Below are 20,638 nucleotides of genomic sequence, written 5' to 3'. Positions count from 1 at the left end.
ATTGTATGAAAACGTCGATAGCCACCAATTTACGTTGACCCCTTCACATCAGTGTCGATAACTAGCAAACTTCAAATATTGCATTGAGCGGTAAACACTAGTTGCTATAATTTAGATTCTGTCTAAAATATACTCGTACTTATAACTAGGAGTATAGTCGAATTTCGTATTTATTATGTTATTAACTGAGATTTGGTATTAATTATTGTTTCAATATTTAGCGCACATCGATAGTGTAAAATCATTATTTTTATAAATAATTATTAAATAATAGGCATTTCGGTATAGGGCGCAGCGGCGGCGCCGTGTGGGAGCGGTGCGATAAAACTCAATGTTTTGTTTCTGGATATCTAACCTATAAGGTTGCGATTTATGCTACGAAATTTATAGCTTTCTTAAATTATACTGATATATTTGTGATTATATTATTATTACATTATTTTAGTAAATACGTATGGTATAGACAATAGTTTAAACCAAAAATTAATAACAATTTTAGTATAGTTATAAGTAGGAATGTACAGTTAACTCGAGAATGAGAAGTTATTGGTAACAAATTGTTTTCTTGAGAATTCAATAGATAACAGTCAATTTGTTACATAATCGTCTTTACGAACTATAACGTGTCAATAACAAGTTTCAGATATTAAATAATGTATATGTTGACAGGGAACAATTCCGTATTTGCTTAACATATGCTATTACTATCCACAAATCACAAGGCCTTAGTTTTGGCAGTCCTCTTCTCAACATAGCCTCCTCTATATTTAATAAAGGGCAGGTTTACGTTGGACTCTCCAGACTTAAAACCTTAGATGGAGTACGTCTTAACAATTTAGATCCAAGTCACGAGAGCTCTATTGTAGAGTACAACCATCTGTGGACGTTATACCGCCCGGATTTGCCCAAAAATTCCTGATACTGAATTGGCATTGCACTTGAACATTTAAAAGTTACAAGAAAATATAGAAAATAACACAAAAAAAAGACAATTATACCCCGTAAATATACGAAAATACAGTAATTTATCAAAAATAATTTGGTATTAATTTAGTTATAAATAAGTACCTCGTATAATTTATGTACAAAAAGTAATGATATCCCATCAAAAACATAAATGTGAAATGATAGCCGAGTTTAATATTATGATATATGCCTTGATTGTTGACTTCTACGACAAAAGAGATGAGATCTAAATGGGTGCCAAGTTCAATGGTCTGTCCTGAAATGTATTTATAACAATATAAAATATCATTTCTTCTTATAACTTAGGATAATATACTGTAGCCTAAGGTCTAACTTGGCTAGTTTTCATATACGAAATATACTGTAGCCTTCGCAAGTTCTAAACATGTTACTTGTCGGTTCCAATTTTAATATTAATAGTAACTAGCAATCGAAAGTAATAATTGGTATATGAGAGCTGGCCAAGTTAGACCTTAGGCTACAGTATATTATCCTAAGTTATAAGAAGAAATGATATTTTATATTGTTATAAATACATTTCAGGACAGACCATTGAACTTGGCACCCATTTAGATCTCATCTCTTTTGTCGTAGAAGTCAACAATCAAGGCATATATCATAATATTAAACTCGGCTATCATTTCACATTTATGTTTTTGATGGGATATATTTATCAACATTCTGCCCGTCACTACGTTTACCATCCATCAGAGACCTCCCGCCGGTGGGGTTAGATTTGTAGCAAATCACAATTAAAATTAGCAAAAATAAAAAAAAAGAGTAAATACATGAGAAATGACACATTTATTTAGATATATTAATAGTTCAATAAAATTATTATGCATGCTAAAAGCTTTCAATTCTATATCATTCTATTTTATACAGTAAAATAACACTGGAATAAATTTTAGTACTTTTTGACGTAACAGACAAAATAAAGAATAATATGTTCTACAACAGGCCGTTACAGGACATATCATTTTTAATTTTGACGTTTATAACAAAATGCAATCTTTCATTTTTTGATGATACTTTAAAGTTGCATATAAACAAATTAAAAATATTTTATACCATATATTTTATCAATGTGACTCCATTTGACTATGCCTAAAAACAAAAAGAAAATTAATCAAAGTCTAACATCTAAAATTATTTACTAAATATTTGTCATATTTAAAATTCTATACCTACACTGTTATTTTATACAGGTTACACCTGTATTAAAAAAAACTGATACGTATATATTACTTACCTTTAATACTTGCATCTTGTGACTCTAAATCTGTTATACATTCAATATTATGCTTCATTAAGAGATTGCGAGTGCATTTTAATAAATGAGGTGGATCTAGCACTGTTACTATTTCCCTTTGATCATGTATGAAGTAGGGTTCTGCAGGTGAAGCACCAAGTGTTTTCAACACTTTCAAGTTAACGGTTGATAAGTCGCACACAGTTGCGACTATATTAATATTGTAATTGAAGCATTCCGTAAGTATCTGAAAGAATAAAACCAATAGTTTAGTAGTTGTGTTAGGTTATACATACATGTACGGTTATACTACATAAATAAATAAAATTATTACCTCTTTCAAAATTACTGTCATTCTATCTGCGGTTAATATGTTCGAAAAGTAAAATGCTATGGGCTGTTTCCATTTTTTTCGAATTCCCGCAAGCATAATCAATTGTCTGATGAGTAAAAATAATACCTGAATTACAATCAATAATAGTCTATTATTAATGACGCTACGAATAACTAAAATGAACGATGCTAAATGTACTCAATACAAACTGCAAGTAGATTAAACACACGGATCCAACGATTTATTTTTATTTATAGTAATATATGTAGTGTTTGTGATTTCCAAGACAACACATGTATAAAATAAAGATATGTATCAATGAGAACTACGTTTTATTATAAAAGTTTATTATAGTAGTTTTTAAAATATTTAAGCTTTAATTTTTTTTTTACCTATTTCTTAATTGCTACTGAAGTTCGTTCATCCGTTAATGTCCGTTCAATGCATGGTATAAAATTAAGTAGGTAATTGTTGTCTAATTTACAGAATATATTTATTAAATATGTAACCTTAAAATGTTGATGTAGGTACATAAGGTCGCATTTTCATGTGCCGGAATTTTGTTCTAATCTGGATTGGATATAAATATATCACGGTAATGCACACATGGCACCAACAGTACCAGCAATCGAACAATCGCAAGATATTTCTGTAACTTCCTCGTTCAAATAATACGAGAGCGTATAATGTAAACTATTCACAAAATCAATAAGCATTCTATGCTTCGTACATCTGTTTAATATTCGTGTACATTGTTCCCATTATGTCGGGCTACTTTTTTGTTAATTTTTATAATACAAAATAAAGAATGTTTTCAGAACTCTGTTATCTTGTATTTTATTTAACAAACACGTATAGAAAATGAACTCTGTAATATTTTTAAGAAGGTTGTCAGTTTAGTTTAATGAATTCTTAGTATATTATCTAATCATGGGATCAGGATTAGAAATCCCCATATATTGGACAATACTAAATCTTATCAATTGTAAAAAAATATTTTTATATAGATAATCAATACCTTTACTATAAATTACATCATTAACTTATTTTTAAACATTTTTTAATTTGTTTGACTTATATATGTATATGTACATATAAATGAAATTGGAGTGTCTGTTTGTAATATTGGAATAACGTTTTTACTATATGAATATAAATACGATACATACACAAAAATAACATTTTTTACTACTTTTTGACAAATTTTGACAAACAGACAGACGTCTGTTTGTCTGTTCCGGCTAATCTCTGAAGTTGCTGGACCGAATTTGACGGGACTTTTTTTGGCAGGTAGTTGATGTAATAAGGCTTAGGCTACTTTTATTTTAGAAATATAATGTTAAATTCCACGAGGACGTAGTCGCGGCAGCTAGTTAGATATAAAAGAACCTATAGATAGCATAGCTTAAAGTAAATGGCCGCCACCCAAGGTGTTAGAAACTTATCCTGCGATCTCCTTTGTGGATTCCCGCGTGCATAATGGGCTTCGATTCTTTATTCCCAAGAGGAGCAACAAGTTAAGACTATTAAATACCTTCTCAAATAATTTCGACTTAAAATAAGTATATATATGTAAATACGAAACATTGGTATGTACCTTATTTTTAGCGAATTACACTTTGCAGAAAGTCGTCTTAATGTTATCTGTGTTTCGGTTGAAAGGATAAGTCAGAAGACATCTTAGGAATAGCAAAGCTTTTAGAAATAAAAATAATACGGGCGTCATATGAAGACATAACTTCTGTATATGACGGCTGACAGTTACCACTTAACAAATTTGTTGCTCAAGTTGTCTGACTAATCAATATATATACTTTCTGAAGTATTAACTATAGCCTAGATAAATACGGAAATACTTCATGTATGATATATGAGTATTTATAGAATGTCTTTCTAAACGTTATTAAATTAAACATTAAATATAATTTTCTGAGATCATTATAAACTTCTTATGAACATTCAATTTTTAATTCCTTGTTAATTGATAACATTTGTTATCATGCTAGTCCCAACCTAAGCAGAGCTTGTGTTATGGGTATTAAACCACTGATAGAAATACTTATAGTCATTATTTTCTTTTTTTAATATATACATAGTATTCATAGGAAATACCAAGAACAACAGAATCAATTATGATTATGAATATAATTTTTTAATTTTGCAATAACTGCAAAAGTAACTAAATAAGACATGTTTGAATATTGCAATTTTAATTAAATTCGTGGACCGTGTGAACTATGTATCTATAGTAGTGTGTTCAAGTGAACACAAAACATAAGAACAAAGATTTTCAGGCCAATAGTACGAACGATACGAAAAAATGTGGTTTCTGTGTTACCTTTGTCGTTACAATGTGAGATATTGTAAATGCAAATCATAACTATGTTGTAAGCTGTAGAGGATTACGAGACATGGCCGCGACTTCGTTCGTGTAATCGGAACATATTTTAGGACTCGACATTAAACTAACCTAAATCCTTCTCTATTCAAAATTTTTGGTGATTCAAAGTTTTGTGATATACTTTATTTACCTCTAAAGAGAAGGAAAATATAATTCGATAGCTAAACTGACATTGGCGTAAAAATAATGGGAAAATATGTCTTAACTAATAACTGTTTAATACCTACTATTTTTAGCAAGTGTGTCTGTTCAAAGTAAATAGGTCTACATTTATTTTATAACTACATATGCTAAATGCCTATTACTCGCTGAATGATAACGTAGCTTTCCATATGTTAATAATTTTTAAAGTCCGTGGAGTATTTTTACAGTAGGTAGGTATATCCAATAAAAACCTACAAACATGCAAAAAGTACACTTTCAGTCGCTTTATTATAGATTGTAGATTAAATAATAAATTTAATATCCTCGCAAACCGATCAGCGATGCAAATAAAAAGTATATATTTTGTGAAATAATAAGAGTTCCATATATAATTACAACAACATACAAAATAGAAAATACATATATGTATATTATTTCTTACTTATGTTTTAAATTGGTATCACAACTGTAATACTAAATAAAAACTATAATAACTTGTTGTGGGATGTCAAGAAATCACTATTAGCACAGTATCTATTAGATTTAAAATTTCAAATAACAATTCTCCAAACGAGCAGACCCTACTATTATAGGCCTTGTGAACAGCGGTGGCAAACACATACCACACCAACCTATCTCTTGGTACATACTCTTATTTATATGCGGACGTGAGAACAACACATTATTCTACCTGACCCATGACGTTACTTAAAGCCAACGACAGACGCACGAAGATTATTAAAACCTCTTTTTGTGTCAAGCAGTCAACACATACTAAAGATTATATTTCGGGGACAACAAACAGCGGCGCGTCGCGCCGCAACTGTATCTAACGAAATGTGTCTCTATATTAATATATTTCAATATGCTTTTTTTGTGTGCATTTTTTGTATAGTACTGTTATGGTTGATCACTTCCTATAATTATGTTCCTATTTATCCGCAAATATATTTTCCTTTTTTATTACATAGGTACGTACACAATAAAACATAATGACACTGCACTGATAAGGTGAGAAAATAGTGAACGTGAGGTTGACGCAGTACGGATATATTACAAGGAAAAATGTACATGTAAAAGATAACATGAGTGTTTATGATGTAGCTGTTGTAATGACCGAATTTATATTGAAATAGTAAAGCAAAGCTAAAACATTGTACCTAACTATAACAACATGAGTGATGGGCAAAAGTCTGAAAGATGATGATGATCACGATGTTATATGTATTGGATTATTTTACAAAGGCGTCATTCTTTACTAATGCAACAAACAAGAATGATCAAACAAATAATTGAGTCAGCAGCATTCATGACAAGCCAATATTACTTGCATTATATTCTTACTTAGATCAGATGTAAATAATGAACATTACTATGTCAACAAGTGACAGACTAAAACACGGCAAAAGGGTATCAGGTGACTTGGTAGCTCGTTGTACTAGGTATGTCAAAGTGATCGGATGTCACAATCACGTGGCGTGAAAGCGTTGTTTTGTTTAAGCTGCTCTATTAGCACGTGTGCCAAATGACAACAAGCCGTGATAAAATACGAGTACCATCGAATACCTAAGGCCTGAAATACCTAACACTCAGCAGACCATAAGACGCCTTAACCGAATTATAATCTATAATATATTATTTATTTATTATAATTGATAATTAGTTTTAATGAATTTAATGTACATAGTAGTATTATTAGAATATTTGTTTATTCCTTTAATGTTCAACAGGGATACATTTTTAAAATTTATAATAGATACATTGATAATTTTACCTTTGTTGCTGCTTTACAGACTTCAAAAAGTAATAAATGTTCTAAAGTACGTGAACCGTTCCAATACTAATAAGATCCTAATTAAACAAACCTGATACTGATTGGGAAACTAAATATCGAAAGGAACAAACCTTTCCAAGCGTACAATGCTGGATGCTGTTAATGATAATGAGAGATAGATAGATTTTCGTGACCTGAGTGATATGTGTTACTAACATATGTAACATATACAAGTATGTAAATACTGAATTCCACAATCAGCGAAGCCGAGCAAAGTGAGAAACGTAAGGTAATGGAGAATCGTGGAAACGTCATTTTATTGAAAACTATCTCTTAACCGCGACATCGCCTGCATTTTTATATAGAATACAGCCCAAGTCCATCCTCGTCAGTCTATCTTCAGGTTTTTCATTCAGATTCGTTAATCCGCTTAGTCGTTAAATGATAAACATTTGGAATTAAAACCATTGGTATCACATATCGTATTGTTTTACAATTGTTGATCACGACTTTATTCATTGGAATTATGATAAAATACATTATATATATGACTGTGTCAATGAATGAGACTATGGCCCATCGTAGTATAAAATTGAATTAAAATCGTAATCATAACAGAGTAAAAAATAAACACAGATTTACAAAATTTAACATTTAAAACATTATGCATAAATTTGCTGCCAAATTAATTGTGTTTAGGATACGAACTGTGTCATGATAATTTGGAAACAACAATATATAATGGGAATATACCCTTACAAAAAAATGAGTAGGGACCTTTACGATCGCAAAACAATGATTAAAGGAAATAATAGTGTATTAATTAGTTGCTATTTTCCGATCCTGTGGAAATTTGCGGAAACCCTTTTCTAGTAGGATTGCTGCATAATAAAATGAAATCTCGTTAGGTACCACTTATATATAATATGTATAGTGATAGTAGATATAGTATTTTACAATTTTATTAAATAATTTTGATATCACGTTGTAAATGCAGAAAACATTTGTACCTACTGTACTGATTACCGGCATTTATTAATTTATCTTCTTGTCACTCGGTAATTGATTGTACTTACAACATGGAATTACCGGCGTTTATGAAGGATACATTTAATAAAGTTATCTTTTTGCAATCAATTTACGAATGAAATTGATTGCAGGTAGTGTGCTTCGATATTACACAGATTACCGGCATTTATTAAATTTATGTACTTGGCAAGTCAATTGTAATTTGTTTGCAAGAAAAAAAACTAATAAATGATAATACACTAGAACTGCCGAAACCGGTCAAGTCACTTAATAATAATGAAAATTGCTTAATTGGTTTTAAAAACAAATACAGATAATGCAGATGTACTTCAGCACCATATCGTATCTATCGCCACGGTTAAGACTTAGGTAGCAAACGATCTTAATAAGTAAAACTTGTAAATAAAATACGAAATTTGATTAATGCGTGAATTAAATATAATGACAACCTCTCGACGAGTTTGACCTATGTATGGAAAAAACAGGTAAAATATTTGTGGTAGGTTATGGTTGTGGTGCACCTGCTGCTAAAGAATTACCGCAGGCCATTAACATTTATGATATCCGTAAAATGATTATTAATTTTCGCGACTTCGTTCCAATGACCACGATTGGCCTTATTTTTAAAAATGTAGCGTCGTTCTTTCTCTACTAAATGCTAAAATATAGGCACATGCTAAATTTGACGACTATTATGCTGAGATGTTAAGATGTAATAAACTCGCTTAGATTGTGGGGAATGAAATTGTTAGTAATGTGAATTAATAACCTAATTGTATATCAATATACCATATAAGCTGGACCTTCACGCGGTTCCCTCTTAAAATCATCGAAATTCCTGGTGAATATGTCATGATGGGCTAACTGACCTGACCTCATGCTCGTCTTAGTATACTCCTCTGGTGCTCCGCCAGCGAAAACCGTTAGCGCAGGCAGGTGCAACATCTATTGCATCGATAAAAAAACTCACTTATATTCTTTAAATATTATTTGAGACTGCAATTGTCGTAGCAGTAGACCTGTAGTACCTGCTTATTTGAGGACTAATATATAACGCCGTTTTATAAAGTAATAATGTAGGTACCTACTTACCTAATTGTTTACGAATCAATTTGTTATTGTTATTATCGATTTAAAATTAAATATTAATATACCTCATAATAGTATTGTCAACCGATTTTAAAAGAACGAGATATTGTAGGCCTCTGCCCGTTACACGATGTCTTTTGAAGCAATCCAATGATTCCTTTTGTAATCAATTGAGTTTCTCCCATGTTCACAGTATACTAAATTTCGACAAGTTAAGGGTTTCTCAACAAAATCTTAATTGTATTAAATATCCAATATTGCAAAGTATCATTTTGAAGACTGCGCTTTCAACTTATAATAAAAATAAAAGGGGGCATGAACTACAAGTATAAGACAATATAATTAATTATAAATAAAATTACTAGGTGGCTAATTAATATCCTCATTATATATAATATATATGATTACTTAAATATTTGAATAACAGTAAAAGCTCAGAATTTGCTCATTAGTTATTATATGGATAAATAAATGATAATAAATAATTTAAAAATCTAACTCTACGTGTACTGGTAATATAACAAAAATAAAATGATTTTAATATATTTTCAATTTATACAATATTTTCGCTGTATTCATTTACTATTTTTTATTTACTAAAAATAAAATTATTAGTAATTAGATTTACTTACTGTCGATGAAAAAGCTGTTAAAGCTGGCCTGACAATCCGTATTTTTCGTGTAAAAGTAAATATCACGGAACAGATCGGTTTACACGAATAATCCAAAATATTATTCACAGCAATTTACGTAAGGCAACAATCGACGAGACACTACCGAACAAAGTCATCGGCTTGATTTGATTGATAAACAAAACTTCCGCTTCTCGCAACGCGCGCATGTGTGTTGTTATATGAAAAAATGTAGTAAATATTGCAATATTCTACTACTATATTTTGATTCTGTAATAATCTTATAAAACTAATTTTAAAAATTAAATTAATGTAGCTTGTATATAATGCTATCACAATTCAGATGACAAATGTACTTTTTAGTTTATCATTACTTTTATGTGAAGTATTAATTGATAAAACATTGATCACTGTAGTTTCGACAATGTTATGTTCATGAATATAATTTCTTGTTTATTTTTTACTTGAATATATTACAATACACTCCATATATAGATAAATTATTCGATTTATTAGCCTTAGTGAACAGGAAAATATACTAGTAATATTTATTCATTCGTTAATGATAACACTCAATTACAATTGTCATTTTTGACATTCGTTTGAGCCGATAGCCAGGGCTCCGAATCTACCTTTTATCTATTAATTATTAGTGAAAAACATAATTTGGAATGGGTTATAAATTTCTAAACCTCGCTTCCTCGTCACTAAGGGTAAGCAACTTAAAAAGATATTTTTGTATTTAAGTTATTCAGTCCTAATCTGTCAATTGTTATGCAATGGCTCTTTCCCCAGTTTGCCTACTTGCTCCGATTTTCAATACTTATTGAAAATTCTTGTTTTATATTAAAATACCCATTTTAGATATTTACATAGACAAATCTAGTTGCTTACAATTACAAACATGCATGATAGTATCCATTGACCTTCAAGCATGTGACCGATTGTCAAGTTATAGCTTATCAGAAAAAAAAATCTGATTAAATGTAGCAACAATTTACGATATTAGAAGCTTTTACTCTCAAACACTAGTGAAAATTATAACTATCAAACTTGTTTAGTAACGAAGTTTATAATTTATTTTAAGACAGTAAAAGCAGGTACAATAGTATATTCCTTAGTCTTAATTTTTTTATTTCAAATTAGTTTTCATTTTACAACGACAATACATATTTCAAGTACTGAAATATGTATTGTCGTATTTAGGTGGCTATATAACATTCTATTTGCTCCAATTTATGTTTTAATAATAGAACAATATTTCAACAATTTAATGATTTATTATTGTAGGTTAGTGGCTTTCGAATTGCTACCAGACATTATGCAACAACCCATGATGCAGACATAGTGGTAATTGGTTCCGGACCTGGTGGCTATGTAGCTGCCATCAAAGCTGCCCAACTTGGCATGAAGGTATGTTCTATTTTTCCTAATATTCATTATATCACATTGCTACATACTTCAATTTATGTTAAAAGTATCCTATCTGTAAATCTAGAATGTAACTATTTATGTGCTAAATATAATTAAAATTAGTCCAGTAGCTTTAGCACATAAGAGTAACATACATTCCTCTTTTCTTACAAAGTTTCATGTTTATTGTATTAGTAAGTATTAGAATTAAATTTATTAGGTATTAACCACTTTTTCCTTATATATAAAGGTAGGCTACTGTTATACTCATAGTTTTGTCAGTGTTGGTCTGTAGTTTAAAAGTGATTTTCTAGTTTTCTAACAGTCACCCCAACCCATAGTCTAATACTTACTGCTATGGTCAGAAAATTGAATACTAAATTTGTACAGGTGGTGTCTGTAGAGAAAGATCCTAGTCTTGGAGGAACATGCCTAAATGTAGGCTGTATTCCATCAAAGGCTTTGCTTCACAACTCACACCTGTATCACATGGCGAAACATGACTTCAAACATAGAGGCATCAATGTCTCTGACATCAGTTTTGATTTTAAAGCCATGATGGATTATAAGGCAAATGCAGTTAAAGGTCTTACTGGTGGTATTGCTATGTTGTTCCAGAAAAACAAGGTAAGCTTAAAATTGTTATTAATTAATGAGCAAATTGTTATTAACTAAAGCTTTACTGATATTAGTTATCCCCCATCATTAGGAAAATTTTAAGAAATTATGATTATTTAAAAATTTTCATATAAAAGCAAAAATGATTAAAATTTCAAATATTTATCTGCAGTAGAATAGAATAGAAAATTCTTTATTCAAATAAACTTACATTGAAGCATTTTTGAATAATCATTATTTATTTTTTAATCTACCACATTACTACATTTAAAAAGCTATCTATGTCAGTAGTTTATTCTATATTTATAAATGCAGTCAGTAATAAAAGACTAGTGCCAGTGGGTAGATGCAAGATTAATTGTAGTGAAAAGCCCAAGTGAATTCGGGATACTCCTTAGTAAATTTATTTAGTATGATAGGTTCTGCAATATTTTTCACATTTCACCTATAGGATCTTGCTCACTCCCTTCACACTATGTATATACAACTCTTCACTTATTGAATTTTTTTCTTCAAGGTTACTGGCATAATAGTAAATTTTAAATCAATTTATTATTATACCACTGCCACTTGCTATTTGCTACAACCAGTGGCACTCAATGAGGAAGTAGCCATTATTATTGCTAAAAGTTGCATATAGATGGCGTGATTGGTATCGATGGAATTCTTCATAGTTTTGCAAACGTTTTAAAAAACAAAACTGTGTTTTCAAAAATGTTTAATCAATTTTTAAAAAGTTATATATACATGTTAAAATGAAATAATGCGTTTAGAAAAGTAATTTTCATATATTTACTCATTTTGTTATTTTCCAGTACTTAATTACACTTTAATCAGTGCTAATATGGGGCTCAATGTTTTCAAAATGCTTTCATAGATGGCATTGTCGTCATTTGTATCGGCCTAATTAAATGTCTTTTTTATATTTTCCAATAATAAGCACTTAATATATTATTATTGTAAATTAAACATATAAAAATTTTTTAAGTAAATTATAAATAGCCAAACAAGCAAGTAATACTATTTCCAATAATACTTATGTATGAAGTGTTGTCATATTAAAAATAAATACATGTATTATCGATTTTTTTGAATAATCGATAACAGGATTTTATTACAGCGCATTATTCGATGATGCTTTTAATGAGTCGTTGTGAACAGTAAATTTTCATTATTATGTATTATATATTTCGTTCTTTGAAAGTGTTCCGTTTCAAAGAACGAAATATAGTAGTACATACATTATTAGTGTCGTTGGTTATTTACATTTGTACTGAATAATCGATTACATAATAATTTAAAATATCGAGTACGAATCGTAGCTGTCTTCGAATACTGGCAACTGGTAAGATTAAAATAGTATTTAAAAAAAGAGAAATCGACCCTAACTCGAATACCATAAAGTTGATTTTCCTTTCTCATTAATATATCATAGCAGTTTGTTTTTAACTTGCGTATGACTCTGTGGTATGATGTTTAACGTGTATTGTTATTGTACGGTGCATACATTTCAAAAATTATATTTTAATGTAGGTACATACATTTCATACATGTCAAAAATTATCTTTTAATGTAGGTACACACATTTCTTTCATACATTTCATACATGTCAAAAATTATCTTTTAATGTAGGTACATACATTTCTTTCATACATTTCAAAAATGAACTTTTTATGTAGGTACATACATTTCTTTCATACATCTCATACATTTAAAAAATTATATTTTAATGTAGGTACATACATTTCATACATGTCAAAAATTATCTTCTAATGTAGGTACATACATACATTTCTTTCATACATTTCATACATTTCAAAAATGAACTTGTGGGTACATACATTTCTTTCATACATCTCATACATTTAAAAAATTATATTTTAATGTAGGTACATACATTTCATACATGTCAAAAATTATCTTCTAATGTAGGTACATACATACATTTCTTTCATACATTTCATACATTTCAAAAATGAACTTGTAGGTACATACATTTCTTTCATACATCTCATACATTTCAAAAATTATATTTTAATGTAGGTACATACATTTCATACATGTCAAAAATTATCTTTTAATGTAGGTACATATATTACTTTCATACATTTAAAAAATTATATTTTAATGTAGGTACTACATTTCTTTCATACATTTCATACATGTCAAAAATTATCTTTTAATGTAGGTACACACATTTCTTTCATACATGTCAAAAATTATCTTTTAATGTAGGTACATACATTTCTTTCATACATTTCATACATTTCAAAAATAAACTTTTTATGTAGGTACATACATTTCATACATGTCAAAAATTATCTTCTAATGTAGGTACGTACATTTCTTTCATACATTTCATACATTTCAAAAATGAACTTTTTATGTAGGTACATACATTTCTTTCATACATTTCAAAAATTATATTTTAATGTAGGTACATACATTTCTTTCATACATTTCAAAAAGTATCTTTTAATGTAGGTACATAACACCCCATGTCAGACCCCTTGTATTTGGAAGAAACTTAAAAATAATGCCAAAAATATTAGATGAATATATTTTTAATACGAATATTGTTTTATTTTTGTTCATCAACTTTATCCCTCACTAACAATACTAGTAGTAGTACATAACCTGGTTTATACCGCTAAAGATATTGAAAGATATACGAGTAATTCAGAATGTTATCAAGTTCAAAATAAGCACACATTACTTGCTTAGATAACAGAGTAATATTACTCGTAATAAAAACATTTGTAACACCCATATGTATACTACGTATGTATAGTAAGTACTTACGCTGGGGCGCCGTGAGACTCGTCTACCTCATCTACTAACCAATAGGAGCGCGCCTCTCGTGTTTCCAGAAAGTTCGCGACTAACGGACGATATAGTAGTAAGGCAATGAGTGTCCCAGTGACATCATTATAATATTTTCTCGTTAAATTTTATTGTAATATACACAATTTCGCACTAAATAACGTGTTACCCCATTACACATTTCTAATAATGAAAAACCTAGACCAACCCTGTTCACTTAATCTTACAAGATCTGACTTTAAAAATTACGATATCCTCATATAGCCTTTCATTTCCCCTTTCAATACTTTTTCGCATTAAAAAGTAGCCTTTCTCAGGGTCTACATTATCTGTCTACCAAATTTCAATTAAATCAGTTCAGTAGTTTTGGCGTGAAAGCGAGACAAACAGACAGACTGAGTTACTTTAGCATTTATAATATTTGTAAGAATATCGCTATTAAAAATAGGGGTTGGTGAAAGACGGGTGAAAATTTAGGCGTGTATGTATTTTCAATGTAACATTATAAATAAATAAAAAATTGTCCATAATACAAAAAAATATTTTTTCGGGGTAGGCCACCCCTATGACTTAGGGGTATAAAAATAGATAACAACCCTACCTCAGACCTGGCAAGTATACATATCAAATTTCATCAAAATGTGGGAGAAATATGGCAACTAACACTGTGATACAAAATTTATATATAAGATATAGCGGAATTCTCATTAGGTAAAAGAGGGGTACATCGTAGAATACATGAGGTATATACCAGTAAATTAATTGTAGCTAAAATCAGTCTCATACATATAACGATTGAAATAAAAAATCGTATAGCCCGATTTTGATACGTACGAATATAAACGTATCAAAATCAGGCTATACGTATAGCGCAGACGCGTTACAACATATCAAAAAAATAGGCATGGAATGTAAAATAAACCATAACATAATAGGTACATACATTGGCACATAAGCCATATCTGCAGAGTGTCGGCTAACGATATTATACCTACACATTTACATTGAATCTTGAATCGTCCCTAATGAGGTACACGATACAGTTACCTACATATCTATTATATACATATCTTTGCAAAACAGATGTCATGTAGACTGAATTGACTGCCATCTATTTTCATGCTTTGTTACTAAGCACCCACTAGTAATCCGAACTGCTTCAGATCTAGCGACATCTAACGGCTACGGTGGGGAAATAAAATAGCCCGAAGAATAGCCCGAGTTAGGAAGGAACCATTTTCTTGTATGGGATGGGGTATCTGTATGTAATATTATGTTATCTGTGCTACAACTGTAGTTAATAAGAATAAGACAGTGTGATAAAGTATACCCTAGACTTAATAACTGAATACTTTAACTTAATTGGTCTATACAGTACAGTTCATTAAATGAGCTATCCACAAAGAAATCGAAGAAACATTGCATGTAGCCGTTTATCTTTAAAGACATGTAGTCAAATTGGTTTGTAATAATTTTATTTTAGGTGAACCTTGTACGTGGAGTAGGATCCATAGTTGCCCCAAACAAGGTAGAAGTCAAAGGTGAACAGGGTGTTGAGACTGTGAACACAAAGAACATTCTTATTGCAACTGGCTCTGAAGTTACACCCTTCCCTGGTGTTACGGTTCGTTGACAGAATATATTTTTATTGATTCTATGTAGATGTATAGTTTTCAAAGAAAATAATGTTAAATCAGACTAATTTTCTCATATATTCCACATTTCATAAACTATAAACAAAGGGTAACATTTTTGAATTATGCTTAATTTTTAGTAAATCAATGTTGAAAGGCACAGCCCAATTTATTAATCGTTAGTGCAAAAATAAACATGAGTTTTAAAAATAAAACAAGTGTGTACTTATTTAAGTTTATTTAATTTACATTATAAGGAACTCGGGATGATATACTCCATACACAACAATCTTAGCTATTTATTACTTCATAAGGCATGTATTGTTGTGTTTTGGTTCAAAGTGTAAAATTTGATTTTGTTGCATTAAGGACATGCCACCATCCTAATTTTAATAGATACTCTTTTCTGATATCCATTTGTCATCACACTCTATGGTTTCTTGTATTAAATAAATACTATGGGTAATTTTTATTATACAAGAACTTATTTAAAAAATCCATAATTTATACATTGGCGACAAATGGCAACAGTATTTAGAAAGACTTCTAGATATATGCTTTATAAGTTATATTTTCGTGACACTATAGTCAATCTGTCAATGATTAGATAACAAAGACTAGCATATAACTGATTTGTATCAGTTCTTCTGAATCAGCAATGAGATAAAGATACTTCATTCATTAAGATTTTATATTGTTTATTGATTTTGTTGCTGGTACATAGTAGGCGAAGTACCTTTAGTTAGCAAATAGTTGTACAAACTACCACATTTACCATATTATTAGGCATGAGCTTTGCCAGCTTCAGACCCAGGGGAAGCTGGAGGCAAGTGAGGTCAGGTTTGCTTCAGGCCTGCTGCTGTGTTGGGGAAGTAAGCAAGTCAGTTAAGAATGTATTGTAACAATGTTTAGAAAAGGCCAAGTACCCGCCCCCTCCCCAGATACAAAATTTACATGGACTCATAATGAATGAATAATAATTTTATTATGTATATTTTATGAATATAATAATAAAATCAACAGTCTATATACTTTCTTCTTCATCCTCGCCTCTTCCCGTTCGGTCGGTCGGCTTTTCTAATCCTGGGGCGCCATACATTTCGCTGGTAAGCATCATCTTTTGACAGGCCCAGCTCCTTCATGTCCCTATGGATATTAGTCAACCAGGTAATTGTTGGCCTGCCTCATCCTCTTTTTGTTGTAGCCATGGAAAGGGACTTTCTCACAATGTGGTTTTCAGGTTTATGCTGAATATATCCATACCACCTTAGTCTACATTCTTTAAGCTTCTTCGGTAATAGGTATCACTCTGAAGCTGCATGAACATGCTCGTCTTGGGACTTTATCTCTAAGCGTAAGTCCACCTGCCCAACGAAGCATACGCATTTCAGTAGTGTGTAATTTTTGCTCATGTACTTGCTTACATAGCCCACGTTTCACTACCGTATAGTAGAACTAGTCTAACTGCTGTTTTATACACCTTGCCTTTTGCCTTTAATTTCTCAGGTGTGGGTATCGACGGCGAAGTAGGAAAGACACTGCAAAAAATTCTTACTAAACAAGGCATGAAATTCAAACTGGGTACTAAAGTGATGGGTGTCAAGAAAGAGGGAAGCACTGTCAAAGTTGACGTAGAGGCAGCAAAGGGCGGCAGTAAGGAAACGGTAAGTTAATATTTATATTGTCTGCTAAGTTTTCAAAGGCAGACCTTTCAATTTGTACCACTCATTCAATTATAATGCTTATTTATTAATCTTATTAGATCAGTGGTTATTATGCAAAGTATAGTTATTTTTGACTAACTATGCATTTTTTGTTTGTGTATTCCTTGTCAATAGCCGCAAATTAATCAAAATAATTAAACATATGTATTTATATATTTCCAGCTGGAATGCGATGTGGTTCTCATTTCTATTGGACGCCGTCCATACACTAAAGATCTCGGTCTGGATAAAGTTGGCATCGCTCTGGATGATCGCGGCCGCGTACCTGTCAATAACAAGTTCCAGACTACCGTACCTGGGTAAATATTCTGTCATTCATTTTAATAGCCGACTTTAAAATAAAGTGTTTTAAATGGCACTCCCCATGGGTTCACATATTGTACTCTTTGGTGACCTAAATTTGGATCTGTGTACCAAATTTCATTTACGTAAAATTAAATAAACATTTGCCTTTATAACCTTAGTAGAGAAATAGAATTTATGTAATTCTTTTATATGCTTATGTAAGTTATGTTACATTTTGTGATGCTATTTGAACCAACTTTTTGAATTATTTATTTATTTTTATCTTAAATTTATGTATTGTTGAGTGAATGTGTTTTTTTATCATATGTTATATTTTCAGAATATATGCAATTGGCGATGTAATACATGGTCCCATGTTGGCCCATAAGGCTGAAGATGAAGGCATTGTCTGTGTTGAGGGTATCAAGGTAAATTATTTGGTGTTTTATTTTACAATAGACTAAATATTTTGAAAACATATATTTACTCATTTGTTTTCTGTACAGGGCTTGCCAGTTCATTTCAACTATGATGCTATTCCATCTGTGATTTACACATCACCTGAAGTCGGCTGGGTCGGAAAAAGTGAGGAGGATCTAAAGAAGGAGGCAAGTTATATAATTATCAATAATATACTTAATACATAATAAACTAATAAACAAAAACTTAATACACAAGTTTTAATTTCTGTAATATTTATTATGACTTCTTGTTTTTCAGGGTAAAGCATACAAAGTAGGCAAATTCCCATTCCTAGCCAACTCGAGAGCAAAGACCAATGGGGAAACAGATGGTTTTGTAAAAGTGTTATCCGACAAGTCTACAGACGTCATTTTAGGAACACACATTATTGGACCCGTGAGTACTATTGTAAAAATTTAATTTTTATTACAATGAATAATATGTATGTGAAATTATGTTATTGAGACCATCATGGCCTAATCGTAATTTGGGGGTAATAACCGTACCCCAAATTAAGAAGGTATGCAGGCATAACTTAATTCTTAGGAATAACAACACAAATAATAGCACTATTATTTGTGTACTTACGTACGCAACAATTTCTACTTTAAATCAGTTGGACCCTTACATATTGCTATTCTAATTACATAAATAAATCATTTTGGAGACTGTATAGTAAAAGCAATAGATATTGGCTATGGTATACATATATAAACTAAGGAGGTTATAGGCAAGAAAATTATTTTTAGTTTATTTACTATGAGAAATTACACGACAGTGATAACTTATTTCCCATTTGTTTGGTGTTTGCAGGGCGCCGGCGAATTAGTCAACGAGGCTGTACTAGCCCAAGAATATGGGGCTGCTGCAGATGTAGCAAGAGTATGCCACGCACATCCCGTTAGTATATCCCGTAGCTTTGTATTCACTTGGACAGTTGCATAAGTATAAAAAAAATGTAATACCAATCTATCTAACAAATCTAGTAATCTAATCTAACAAAAAAACTTAACAATAGATCAAGATTTTATGGAACAATATTAAACAAGTTACAAAGGGTGGATAATTAATGTTTCCTTTATATGACTGAAAGGGGAAATATAATCTTTCGTAAACATTGTTCATTACACTAAAACTGTCAAACGAGTAAATGTATTATTGTTTATTTGATTTGCTTCTGGGACCTTTTGGGCTTTGACCTTGGAGTATTTAGTGTTCCTTTTTTACAACACAATGTTCGCGAATGAACACTATTGCGACCTCGTTACGTCCTTGACGAATAATCACGAAGTCATTGCCATCACTAAAACTGTATTCTGATTGTACCTAACTGTTTTCAGACATGTGCTGAAGCCCTGCGCGAGGCAAACTTGGCCGCGTATGCTGGAAAACCGATCAACTTCTAATTTTAGATGTAATTGTACAAATAATAAATGTTAACTCACAACATCCGAGTCGTGTTAGTAATGTATTCTAATTAAGTTGGTCTGCCTTAAGGAATCTTGTATGAATCTGAGTTGAACAGTTTTGGATATTAAAGTAATTTATGTCGTCGTATTACGCCTTTTGTAAATCACTCATCTTAAAAGTTTATTTTGAATGTGTTCTATGCGAAATCTTTTTATTTATTGTAATCAGACACAACTGATTATGTGATATTTGTTTTTAAAATATTTATTTCTGAAATGTTATTTTGTGTACTATATAATTTCATTCCGTTATGTTGAGAACAACGTCCTTGATATAACATTTACCTGATATAAATGTTGTGGACAAGGATGTATTTTTTTTTTGTAAATAGGTTTACAAAAATACAGTTGTCTACTACGTACTTGGTTTTATTTGTTATATGAGCATAAATGACTTAAGAATAGTCATATTAATACAGTTGTTAGTATAAATGAAAAACACTTATTGAATTAGTATAGTATTAAATTCAAAAAAGCTTCACAATAGCGACTAGATAAAGAAATACAACTTGAGAAAAACTTTTACTATCACATTACATACTTGCATATGTATAAAACTAATCTTTATTTCAAATAACGTTGGAAAAAT

At 30.6% G+C, this 20,638-nt stretch overlaps 2 protein-coding genes across 2 annotated transcripts; one reads left to right on the top strand and one right to left on the bottom strand.

Annotated features, from left to right (window-relative positions):
* Nucleotides 1–1,838: 1,838 nt before the first annotated feature.
* Nucleotides 1,839–2,638, bottom strand: LOC131852749 (uncharacterized). Its single transcript, XM_059203478.1, has 4 exons — nt 2,553–2,638; nt 2,219–2,465; nt 2,038–2,073; nt 1,839–1,861 (listed from the first exon to the last, which is right to left on the bottom strand). The coding sequence occupies exons 1-4, from the start codon at nt 2,571–2,573 to the stop codon at nt 1,839–1,841; spliced, it is 327 nt and encodes a 108-aa protein (XP_059059461.1). The 5' UTR covers nt 2,574–2,638.
* Nucleotides 2,639–10,211: 7,573 nt separating this feature from the next.
* LOC131852739 (dihydrolipoyl dehydrogenase-like) lies at nt 10,212–20,334 on the top strand. Its single transcript, XM_059203467.1, has 12 exons — nt 10,212–10,334; nt 10,912–11,034; nt 11,425–11,661; nt 15,959–16,099; nt 16,912–16,981; nt 17,538–17,773; nt 17,996–18,132; nt 18,459–18,546; nt 18,625–18,726; nt 18,839–18,976; nt 19,394–19,480; nt 19,921–20,334. The coding sequence occupies exons 1-12, from the start codon at nt 10,293–10,295 to the stop codon at nt 19,984–19,986; spliced, it is 1,467 nt and encodes a 488-aa protein (XP_059059450.1). The 5' UTR covers nt 10,212–10,292; the 3' UTR covers nt 19,987–20,334.
* The last annotated feature ends 304 nt before the right edge of the window (nt 20,335–20,638 follow it).

Source organism: Achroia grisella, unplaced genomic scaffold (assembly GCF_030625045.1).
Source record: "Achroia grisella isolate CSIRO2021 unplaced genomic scaffold, CSIRO_AGI_Agris_v1 utg1179, whole genome shotgun sequence".
Taxonomy (NCBI): Eukaryota; Metazoa; Arthropoda; class Insecta; order Lepidoptera; family Pyralidae; genus Achroia; species Achroia grisella.
This window is presented reverse-complemented; position numbering and strand designations above follow the sequence as displayed.

Excerpts from the sequence above, each read along its gene's own strand:
- LOC131852749 (XM_059203478.1), bottom strand. The coding sequence starts at position 2,573 with ATGACAGTAATTTTGAAAGAG. Across the intron at positions 2,466-2,552 it reads TGACAGTAATTTTGAAAGAG|ATACTTACGGAATGCTTCAA; the intron begins GTAATAATTTTA and ends TTATTCTTTCAG. Across the intron at positions 1,862-2,037 it reads TCACATTGATAAAATATATG|TGTTATTTTACTGTATAAAA; the intron begins GTATAAAATATT and ends AATTTATTCCAG.
- LOC131852739 (XM_059203467.1), top strand. The coding sequence starts at position 10,293 with ATGGGTTATAAATTTCTAAACCTCGCTTCCTCGTCACTAAGG. Across the intron at positions 11,662-15,958 it reads TGTTGTTCCAGAAAAACAAG|GTGAACCTTGTACGTGGAGT; the intron begins GTAAGCTTAAAA and ends ATTTTATTTTAG. Across the intron at positions 16,982-17,537 it reads CCTGCTGCTGTGTTGGGGAA|CCCACGTTTCACTACCGTAT; the intron begins GTAAGCAAGTCA and ends TTGCTTACATAG.